This window comes from Cinclus cinclus, chromosome 6, assembly GCF_963662255.1.
Source record: "Cinclus cinclus chromosome 6, bCinCin1.1, whole genome shotgun sequence".
NCBI lineage: Eukaryota > Metazoa > Chordata > Aves > Passeriformes > Cinclidae > Cinclus > Cinclus cinclus.
The window spans coordinates 41,768,665-41,781,059 of record NC_085051.1 but is presented as its reverse complement, the minus strand read 5'-3'; the positions used below and the strand labels follow the sequence as shown (position 1 = coordinate 41,781,059).

Here is a 12,395-nt window from a genome sequence, read left to right as displayed (position 1 = left end):
GAAAAAAGCCCTTTTCCATTTAGAAAGAAACTCAGAAAAGCAGCTATTCTACCCTTTCCAGTATTTGCTCCCTAATATGGAGGTATGCTTACAGAGTGTCTGAGAAGGAACACCTTAAGTTACCCAGCTTGCTCACATCTTACTGGCAATAAATAAGGATTTCCAGGCACTACTAAAAGCATGAAGACCTGATTAGTTTCTACCTTATGACAGGTAAGCATTTAAGTGCCCTGACTTCTAAAGGAGGTAGGAAAATACAGGGGTCTCTGTGCAGGAAGGATGTAGTTGGTCTTGCTTTCAGCTCCATCTCAATTATTCTGTTACACCCAGCTCCACTTTAGCAAATACTTCAAAGTTTATTCTTAGTTCATCTTGGATGAAAGTTGTTTAAAACCAGAAAGTACTATGCATATTGTCTATGCATTTCAAATAGCTTCCATAATTATTTTAGCACAGGTCTCTAAGATGTAATATTTTGGTTAAGTATGTTCTCTGCTATGCCTAAATTAAGTTTAAATGACTTGAACTGTCAATATTCCATCATACAACCTACCAGTAGCAATTCCACAGCCAAGTGGGGGTCTTTGTGAGATACTTCCCCTTAAGACAAAGCACAAATTTATGTTTCAAGTGTCCATCAGAAGCATCTCTATTTCAGCATGATGAGGTAAGGGATTTAACCCTCTAACCTCTTCCAAATGAGACAAATACCACTGGTAACAAGTGCAAAAAATGGAGAGGAAAAAAAGGTAACAGGCTGGTGGTTCAGGTTTTGGGATTGTTTTGATTGTTTGGGGTTTTTCGGTTTGTTTGTTTTTTTGTTTTTTTTTTTTTTTTTTGTGACATTACAAATGCCTAACTCCTACCATTTGTGTTTAACAATGGGGAGCATAGATAATTCTGCCTGGTCTCAGTTTCCAGCATTCAGGTAACTGTAAGAAGATGAATTCACAGGTTAATATCCCTGCTGCAGCACTACATGCTTCAGCATCATGTGGAGTATAGGACTAACACAGTGCCCTGCCTAGCCCAACATACTACACAAATGTGCACAACTCAGCAATAGTTCACATGGGTATTTCAGATATCTATGCATGGCAACTCATTCATATTCTGCACAGCTGATACTACAATTATAAGACATCAAAATCATGCCCTACTGGGTATCTTTAAATGTATCTGTCAAATATTATGCCTATTGACCTCAAGACAGATACTGGTATCTCTGCCTCTCACACACATGTGCAGTCACTCAGATTTTCTCTTGTCCCATATCACACAGCAGGAGTGCCTATAACTATTTGCTGGCAGTCAGATTCACAATCACTGCTTCTGAGATCTTCAGTTCATTCACACAGAGCCAGGTCTGCTCATTTTATTCTGCACTGGTAACACAACCAATCCAGTGTTACAAGAGCAAAGCAGGAAAATGAGTCTTTGATGTCAGCAATAGTGCTGCCTTCTGTAACACGCAGTTGGCTTGGATCCTTAATATAAACCCTGGTGCACAGGCACTTTTTGTGACAGTCTGCATATCCAAGTGAAACATCTGATGGCTGAAGTCTTAGGTAATAAAAAGAAATACCAATATTAGTGCTCTCTTCAGCATTTTGTGGTGTTGAACTATGAAGCTATCTGTGACAGATGAACTGTTAAAGACACAGATGCTTCTGTGGGACCTACAAATTGTATGATGGATGGCTTGTGATATTGCTATCTATCTTCATCATTTGCCTGAGATCAGAGGGCAGAAATGTAACAGACAGAAGGTCATTTAGTACAATCTGAAAAAGAAAAAGAAGGAAAATAAATATGACAGATGGTTATGGGAAGCCAGAAAACTTGACACCAGTTTTGCTGTGGTCAAGCACTGCAAATAGGTTTCAGAACAGAGACAAAGAAGAATAGAGCCCCAACCACACTTCCTTCAAAATAAATGTTGGAGTCTCTCTGGAAGAAATAATATGCTTATATTTGGCTGTTACATTATTAAAGTCAGAGTCTAGTGAAGACACTCTAGTCTAGAGGTCAGCATCTGAGACAGCTACTCAATAGACATGAGCACAAGTACTCTTGCATTAAGCCTAGAGACACCTGAATAAAAGCTACAAAGATCAAACTCTGCTTTCTTAGGAATGGAGTCATTTTCAAATCTCTTTCCCCATTCTGCTCAAGACCACACTCTCAAGCACTGTGCTGGCACTATACTGAAAGGCATATCCTGGATTAGGGAGGTCACCACAAGCCCATGCTGCTTATCTTCAATTCAGACATCTGTGAAGAGCCTCAGAAAGTCACAGCCAATAGCTTACTAAATAATATACCTAGGCAGAGGAGGATGAACTAACTTAGGTCAATGATTTCAAACCAAGGTTAGTTGTCTTCTTTCTCAGGTTTTTAAGTGTTTTCTGCTAAATTTCACAATAAATTCATTCTTGTGATGTAGTCAATGAATCCCGAGCTTTGTTTTGAAAATTACAAAATCAACCACATCCTACCTTTTTATTCCTTCTTTTTTTTTTTTTTGGTTCAAAGGTATTCTAAATCTTTCACTGAAATATGCAAAGTTTTGCTTGCCCTAAGTGTGCAATTTGCATTGATTAAACTACCACCTATGAAAATTTTTCACCAGCTCTGTATGCATCCAAGACTTTGAAATGAACTAATGTTCACAGATTTGAAAGCTTTTTCATCTGCAGACAGCTGTTAGATAACTGGGGTTTTGGTTAACACTCACATCCCAGTAGAATTCAAGTTATATTATTATTATTGGGGTTTTTTACTGAAAAGCCTAATTTCTCCCACAATCAGAGAAGTTGTTTTGTGTCCCAAAATCTCTAAGGACAGCAAAAAGACAAGTGAAGTCCCAGACTCCTCTCCCAACATTTGCCAAGGCCTCAGATGTCAGTACACAATGAAACACCTCCACAAAGTTAAATTAAATCCACCAAAACGCGCTCCCCTGCGCAAAGCTTGTTTCACAGGTACCCAAGCAGCCAATTTCAATCTGCCCCTCAGGGATTATTAAGATAACTGTAATTAAGGTTTTTCATCTAATCCCCAATGTTCTACAGCTGAGATTATTATACTAGCTCCTGGGTAACAAGATTGCAACATAATAAAGCTATGTCCCTATATACAGCTAAACTCCACTGGAGATCAATAGTAGCCTTCTGTCAATGGCAGGAAATAATTAGTACATTAGGCAGCTTGGATAGTGAACAAAGAATCTCCTTCAGGACCTCTGACTCCTCCTGCCTTTGTTTTCCTGTTAACAATTTCCATTGCAAAACAATGAATAGCGTAAAAGATCTGTCTCTTGATCCTTACTGACCCCAGCTTCCTCCCTTAGGTAGCCCAAGACTTGCAGGCTCAAAACTCAGCAAGAAGAAAAGAGTTTAAAAATTCTAGTACTGCCTGAATTTCTCTGCATGTTGGCATTCTCTTAGCTAGCCACACCATAAATATTTTATGACATAGATTTGCCCACCTAATGACTGTAATCTTAAATGCACCTTTTAGTTTAAGGTATATAAAACAACATATATACCTCTTAAAAACAAAACTGTTAGGCACATTTGATAGGTGGACTGTGAGAATGCCATACCAGATTTTGATCTGCAACTATTTGAATAAGTCAGAAGTTACCTCATTGAATTAAAATAATTACTTTGTACTTATAAATGTTACTGCAAACAAAGTCTAGTCTGCAAAATAGAAAATACTGACTTCAGTCCTTATCTATTTGTTCTCGCCTAATAATGTAGGGTCCTCTTTGCAAACTGTTCTCAAGCTAGATAGCCTGGGAAATAAGCAACAATCACCTTGAGGACCCAATAGGAATAAGGAAGCAATATAGTGTGTGCTATGGCAAACAGCTCTGCGCTGTCTGGGAAAGCATCAAGTGAAGCCTAACCCATCTTGTTAACACCATTACACCCCACTTATCACACATCAGATTTAGACAATGGTTTAAAAGCACACATATATAACTCAGCTGAGTGCTGCAAAGATGGGAGAACCCACAAAACCCAGGTGGGACAAAAAAAAAGATGAAGGATTATTGCAAATCAGCACTTCCACCCAGTACAGTAAACCCAACATGGAAATCGTATTTTCATAATCCACAGTGCAATTTACAACAGACTTGTAGGGGATTGGAGGGAACAAGCAAAGCCAGCTGTGTGTTCACCTGGACTAATGACTGGGTATCCTCTTACAGATCAATTGCAACAGCTAAAAGACCAAACAGATTTTGCAAGGTTTTTTTCCCCCTTTCTCTGCAAAAGAACAGGTATTATCTGCATACCATATGGTACTCAAAATACCTCATGCTGATGAAACCCATAGTAGGTGTGAGATTATCAAAAGCATTTGGACAACACAATTGAGGACAAAAGTTTAACAGCATTGTGCGGTGGGAAAAATCCATTTAAAATAAAAGTCCTCAAGCTCAGGGTATAAAGAGTAAAACTGATGGTTGAATGGTGAGACTTAATATTTTCCAAGTCTTTACATTTACTGCTTCTTAAAACAAATATGAACATGTGCAGGATATTATTTATATATTACAAAGAAAATGCTAAATTTAAAATTAATCAAATCCTTGTTGCACTTGACAACTTAGAACACTTTATTATCTTACATTCAGTTGGAAAGATGTGCTTACAGATCATCATTGACAAATGGAGCTTGGGGTGACAGAACAGAGACTCTTACTCTGGTGTACAACATTTCTGTTTCCACTGCGAACTTATATCAGTGTCTTACCAGTGATTCCACCCTGGGTGTGCCACTACTGAAGGAACAATATCTGAGGCCAAATCTCTCATGGGGCAAAATACATAGGACACAGTACCACTTGCTCAGCTATTTTTAAGATGAAAAGTGAAAATGATTGCCATGACTACCAAAGAGTATCAAGTTAAAGAAAAATACTGTCAAAGGTAGCAGAGATCACAAGGAACAAAATTATGGTTAGAGCCTTCTGTGACATGCTTATGAAAATGGCATAGCTGGTGAGCAGTGCCTGGAAGAGAATTAACTGCTTGAACTGCTCAAAGGCTGATAACACAGGCTGTAATCACTCCGACCTGGAAAAAGTCTCTCTTCTTCCATGCTGTAGTCTGTAGCACAGCTGGACCATACCTTACCTGCTGACAGCAGCCAGGTGTGCACAGATATCAATGACTGATTACAGCTCTCATTCTAAATGGTTCTTCTGCCAAGCTGTTGAAGCAATCGTAATTAAATTACTCACTAGAGACCTAGCTGCATTTTGGGGATCACAAAAGGATAAAGTTGGCTAGCTCTCACTATTAAACAAAGGAAACACTTGCATGTCAGGGCACCTTGAGAAGCTGAATTTCTTCTGAAATTGCAGAAAAAGCAATTTCAAAAAGCACCTGACACTCAAATTCCCTCTTTCTCCCCCAGAAGAGGGAGACAAATTTCTCCCTCTAATGTTGACAGTACTGCCCATTCCAGATGATTCCCAAAGGGAACATGGGGCAAACATGCTCTTGATCTGAAGTCTGATCCCATGTTTAATAGCTGTTACACAAGCAAGAGGAAATGCCTTTCAGTACACTGAAAAAAATTAGCATTCTTAAATCACTGAAGAGCTAAGGCAATTATGTAGTGGGCTATTACTAAGCATCAGAAAAGTGCAAGGTGCTTTAATAAGAAGTAGTACCAGATCCTTGCCCTAAAGATATTATACTTCTTGGACCTGCAGGGCAAATGAAAGTAAACAGTGCTAAGAAGGATGAAAGCAGACTTCATAACCCAAATCACAGTGGTACAATTTACATCATGTACAGAACTACACAGTTGCATTTCTGTTCTTTATTTATCCCTGTTCTTAGAGGATAAGGTCATTAACTGTCAGAAGACACCAGAGGCTCAAGTTAGGAACTCAAAATGAGCCATCATCCAGAAAACACTAATTATAATATGTGAAAGACCACTAAGTAAGCAAAAACAAAGCATGAGGAGAGAACTAAGAGGCAGGCAAATTGTCTGACCTGTTGTAATGAAGTATGATTCATTTAAGATAAATCAGAGGTGACTCCTGCTTCATGTAGGATGGATGTCTCTATAGTATCAAAGGCAAATCCCCAAGCATGCTGATATTTAAACAGCTGACTGGTTTAGCCACTCATGACTAATGAAATCTATGGAGATTTATTTTCTACACACTAGCAACCTCTTGCTCTCTGACTCAGTGAATGAGTAAGCTGGGCACATTAGAAATAAATGGGTAATAATTAAACATGAACAATGAAGAGTGTTTCTGTAAGTAAATCAAGCTGACTTTGTTGGCCTTTGCATTAAAGGAGGTCATGAATTCTGGACAAAAATTGGCCCAGATGGTGAAAAACACAAAATACTGAGACAGAGGGAATAGGGTGCATCTCCCAGCTGAGTGTCTGAATCCTGCAGCAGAGAGCAGGAGCTTTAAGTGCTCAGTGACTCACAAAGTAGGTTTGGGGTGCAAATGGCTCATGAGCACATCAGAATAAAGCCATCATCATATAGGAAGGGTTACTCATTTAGTCATTTGCCCTGCTAGTAATCTCTTCTAATTACTATTCTGCTATGCTATTTAAGCAGGTGTGAGGGACACCAGTACTGCCACTGCAACCTAGTTTACAGACCATTCTCAGAAGCATCAATACACTTTGATACTCATTCACTTACTTTGTAGGGTGCAAAAAGAAGGGCATTAATGAAGAGGGATGTGTCTGCTCTGACAACCTTGGTATCTCACACATGTGGAGCTAAGGCCAGCTTCAATCTTCCTTAATCAATCAAAAATACTCTGTGCTTTACTCTAAAGTAGTGGTCTTAGACATTTTGTGCTAATTTTGATATCCTTCCTTTCATATCAAGTAAAAAAAAAAAAAATGGCTAGTAAGTCACAGTCACTATGATTACATAACTGAAGTTACCAAAAGCTCTTCTTGTGATGGTGCTAAATTAACGAACAATGGGACAAAGTCACCATAACTCTTAATCCCTCTAATCCTTCCCAACTCCAAATGTGATTCACATAAAGACAGTAAAAGATATAGGTTATGCATCATATGGAAAGGGACTAGGAAAAAAATATACCTTATTGCACACAAAAAAAGCCTAAAGCCCTGTATATTACTTCTCTCCCAAACACAAAAAAAAAACAAGCATTACTCAGCCAAACAACCTCATTGGAATGTTACTTATCAACAGAATCCTTGAAAAGCTGGAGGCATACAAAGATACCAACACAAGAGGACAAAAAGCTTGGGCTGCCTTTTCTCTTTACCAAACAAATGGAAAAGTTGTTTTTAAGCCAGGTGTTTTAAACCAGGCTATTACAGCCCAAAGTTTGTAAATAAATGTATAAATAACCCCTCTAAAAAGCCAATCAATAGAAAGCATATGGATTTAACTGTTACATCAACATAAAACCTGTTTGTAAAGGTGCTTTATACCCTGTTTGAACAAGTCATTGCTGCAAAATCATTGATTTTTCACAGGCAAATACCTCCACTAATACATACTTGTGTTACCCTGGCAATTGCTCTTGGAAAACTTGACCCTCAGCGTTATTCATCTGCATGAACATTGAGTAAAAACCAGCATTTTTTATGATCTAGTTTGACATGGATATACCATTTTCATGATCTAGATTGCCATTGCCTCTTCTTATGCATTCTCTTGTGCAAAAAATGTTATTGTTTGAACAGATAGACAAGAATGTAAATTAATTAAAGAATCTGTAAAGCTGTTCATAGACAACAATTTAAAAACAGGTCATTTCTTAGGTAGGTTGAAATGCTTAACTACCATGTTTATATTTACAGGATGGAGTTCACCCCAGATGCAAGGCACTTCATTAACATCATGGGCAAATTTTACTTTGCTACCTTATATGCTTAAAGTTGCACATTTGAACAGTCTAAGCAAGAACTTGACATGCCAGGATTGTTTAATATTTCTAACATTAACTGCAGTACGCTAACACTGACTTCCTACATCTTAGAGTAGTATGTAAATTCTTAAAATAGGTTGAAAGCCCACATTTATTGAATGTGATGCTGAAATCATTAAAACATAAAGATTGAAGATGGAACAATTTCAAAAATTTGAGAATATATTTTAAATGGCACAGAAAATAGAACCAGTATATCCTGAATAGCATTACTACTTCTATTTCTACCTTTCATTTCGGGTGCTCGTACTGGCCAGTGTGAACAGCAAAACTTTAAATTCAGTTTTGTACAATGGACCTTCTTAAATGAATTTGAGGAGAGGGGGTGTCTGTGGGTTATTCCTGTGTCTGGCTTGTTTTTTGAATCGATACAGTTGTACAAGTCAGAATGAAGCATATTAAGACTGAATTTATATCCCCATAGCTCCCACTGATTTCTTATTCTGAAGAATCTTGATTCCCGCAAAGTAAAGAACATCTTAAACAAAGCTAGAGACAAAAAGGTAAAATTAAAGGTTATATAATAATTTCCTCTAGGAATTTAAATCCCTGTCTTGCTAAGCAATACTGATGAATGATACACAGGTCTATAGGTTCACAAAATGAATCTCTGTCACTTCTGAAGAGTTAAGGGGTATTACAGGGGCTTCACCCTCCAGAAACTGCAGTTCTAAGACAGTTGCATCTGAATTAGGAAGCTTAATGGCCTAGTCCTGGGACAAAAAAAAATTAAAAAGGAGCTTCTAGCTCCACTCAGCATTGATAAGACTGAATATCTTTGCAAAATTTGCTCCAGCAAACAATAAAAAAACCAAACACAAATCACACTTACCAATAGTTGATTTGGGATAATCTAGGAAATCATCAAGAACACTTGAGTAGAACACCACAATTTCCATGTATCTGTCTCAGAGGCATATTCTTCATCAAACACATGAAAATGCAAATTTCCATTGTGGACACTTGACTTGATTAACAGAAATATAAAGGCAAAATATGTACAGTAAGTCAGCCTTTTGCTATCATTTTCATTGCGTAAAACTCAACCTGTTCTGTTTACTTCAATACTCCACATTTACAACAGTGGGAGACCACTGATTGCTCATAAGGTAGAAATAGCCATCTACTAAATTAATAGAATGGACTGCTGTGGCCAAAAAACCCAAAGAGCCTGATGAATTTCTAAATAAAAGACTTCAGGTTACAGAGAAGGTCTATCCTCCTGCCATTATTTGCACTAAAATCCAGTCTAGAGTATTTGTTACAACTGATAGATATGGAAGGGGGCTCACAGCTGGTCTGAGAGCCAGAGGGTTAATGAATAAGGGTTATTTCTGAAAGGATTCTTACCAAGGCCATTGGCCTGGAGACCAAGAAGAGAAGGAGAAGGAGATAAGCAGGAAAAAACCCTCATCTGGGAAAAATATTTTTAGAAAAGTTTTGTGAAAAATGGAGGTGGAGATGCTTTTACACTAATGAACATTATGTTGATCTATGGAAACCAATGAATAAAGTGTAAACTTTGTAGAGTGTTTAAAAGACAGCCAGCTGTTGTAACAAACAGAATATTAGCCTTCTGAACTGTAGTGTGTCTATTTGTATGCCATGCCCACCCCAACAGCAACAGATAGTTGCCTGTACTTTGATTAGCAACCTCATCTAAAAGGTAGGAGGGAATAGGACTTAAGCCTTCTCAACTACACACCCACAATGTATCCTAATTGTATCAGGAAGTCAGAGTAGAAGCCTATTTCCAATGTGATGATGCAAGACAAGGACAAAATCAAACAAATAAAACCCACAAAAAATGTTATACGCACTTTTTGATGGTCCAGGATGAAGTCTCGTCATGTTCCAGAAGGAGTCCACACGACTTACCTTTCCTCATAAGTTTGAAACCCACATCCTTCTGCAAGCATTTGTAAATTACCAATCAGGCCTGATAACTGGAGGCTGGTTCCTATGATGCCCACAACACTACCACTCATTTCAAGCTCCCTTCTCTACATTATTTCCAGCTGCCAGCTCTAAAAAGCAGCAAGAAATCCCCAATTACAGACACAGGAACCTGGCTCTTCCTGATGCTTCAGAGCCTTTTCTAAGCCATTAGCAGCAGCTTAACAAGGGCACTGCAAGATTCTGGAGCTGTGAAGCCAAACACATCAGAAACGAACCCCATAGTATCAATAATGTAAGAGATTTCCTGGATATGTATTTAAATGCAATCCAACAGAATTAAAAGTAGTGTTCGTTTCACACATTTGTGTGCTGCGCTTAGCAAGTCTAAACTGATTGACTGAACAAGTAGTTTGAGAGTGGGAAAGTGGGAGTCCAATTGATAAAAGCAAACCAAAACAAAAACTCAGAAAATTGGCACCAGATCTTGTGACTTCAGTATGAAATGTTTCTTCTGAACCCAAAGGAAACATTCTGAATTCCAAAGCAACCCAAAACCAGACATAGCATTACAGTCTATAAATCTGTGTCAGCAATACCTTGTTTATACAGCCCCTGTCAAAGTATAAATGCTGATAGGCCGTTCCAATATCTGTTTGAGAGAAATATGCTGGAACAAATGGAAGACCAACAGAGACAACACTACATATTATGGATGACTCAGAAAAGCAGGAATTTTGGCCTTCAGCAGAAATGGATTGTTAGCATATGCTACACAGCTTGTCATATGTGCCATCAATTCAGTCATGTCTCAGACTTTTAAAGGAAGGGTTGCAGATATGACAGTGCTGTGGTACCAGTATTGCATGGACCTTGCTGGTAACACTAATCAAGTCTACCACGAATACCTTAATGAAAAGCAGTTTTTTCTCATTTTAAAATTCATACAGTCAGTGAACCAAATTATTGAAGCCTACTGTTATACTTACTACAGCACTCATGATGTATTCCTTTGTTCCCTGCCTTGGAGCAAGTGAGGGAGAAGGGGACAGTAACCTCAAATAAGAGAAGCAGGCAGACAGCAAAGCTGAAGTGATCTGTTCCCTCCAGGAAGGAGCAAAGGCCAAATCATGATGAGGAGAGGGCATGTCAAAAAGCTGATTATCTGCCCCCTAAAAGCAGACTTAAGAGGTTTGTTCAATTATTTTATCAGAGATCCTAGTCGTAATTGGCCAAGAACATCCAATGTTTTGAGATGAAGCAAATCAATACACCAAAAAGCACAAAGGTTCTGCTGTGTATTTAACTGATCACTGGTTTTAAGTGAACATTCTCACAAACACTAGCCACCATTTCAGCATACAGATAGTATTACAGTAGAAGACTATCTAGAACACTACTTATTTTACATGCATTCCATGTCCTTTTCACCAAGGTTTGAATGAAAATCTCCAAGTATAATTCAGTACACAAAACCTAGACACTTTTTACCTATGAAAATATTGCATTCAATAGCTACAGTTCATTCCTGGTTTCTCTAAACCAGGAATTCCATTAAATCAATTACCACCATTGGACTTGTGGAGTTGGTTTCAAAAAGAAGAGGGAAAAGAAAACCAACAAAAAGCAGCCAGACAAAACCAATGCATTCTGAATTGTATATTTTCATTTTGAGGAGAAAAAAAATAACCCTCTGTAGGCTTTAAAGAAATTTCCAAGAAAAAAGTTTCCATTTGTTACCGGGAAAGTTGCATTGCAACTGAAAGAACAGTGAATCGTGTTCTCTGTGCTCTCATATATCAGAACTCACAGGTCACCAATGCATTGAAAAGTCTACTTACGATCATTACACTGGCTCCCAGAATATGAAGTCATGGAGCAATCACAGGTGAAGCCTTCCCATTGCTGATTACAGATGCCCTGATTGGCACAGGAATCTTCCTGGCAGGTAGTGCTCGGTCCTGGAGAAAGGATGAAAAGTAGAGAGTGAAATAAAGCTGAGAGAATCACTTTGGTCAGGCCCACAAAAGCTTCAATTGATCACTACCATTGCCATCAGGATCCTCATGCAGAAGAGAGAAAGCACTAACCAAACTGTTCCATTCCTGGACGTGCAAGAAACTCAGGTAAAAATCTGAGCACAAAGACAAGTGTACACCTCACAACAAGACAGCAAACTGTAACACAGAGCAAGGAAGAGAGAACAGCAGCATATTCCCTCTTAGGCAGGCCCAACTCATATGTTCCCAACTTGCTCAAAGAATTTTACAGTAAAATAGGGGGTGATGATAGGCCAATAAACATAGCCAGGTTGCTGTGCTCCCCTAGAAGTTAAATTCCTTTATAGAAATGAATACCTCATCATTCCCAAAGAACCCTGATAATTTAGATTGAAACTGAAGTTCTAAAGCCTCAGCTGGCTCCAACTTGGCTTTATAGCCGAACAAAAAACCAAACACTCTGACCTATTACACAGATTCCTCTGGGAATATGCTAATGAAGTCCTCAGAAGAGTATGGCGTTT

The 12,395-nt window shown here is 38.4% G+C and overlaps 1 protein-coding gene across 6 annotated transcripts in view; it reads right to left on the bottom strand.

Annotated features, from left to right (window-relative positions):
- NRXN3 (neurexin 3) overlaps positions 1-12,395 on the bottom strand; it is a 900,390-nt gene that overhangs the window by 504,511 nt on the left and 383,484 nt on the right. For all 6 annotated transcript variants that reach the window (XM_062495263.1, XM_062495267.1, XM_062495265.1 and 3 more), the window contains one exon: positions 11,713-11,832. In XM_062495263.1, the coding sequence (XP_062351247.1) occupies positions 11,713-11,832 (120 nt within the window). The remainder of the gene's footprint in view (positions 1-11,712; positions 11,833-12,395) is intronic.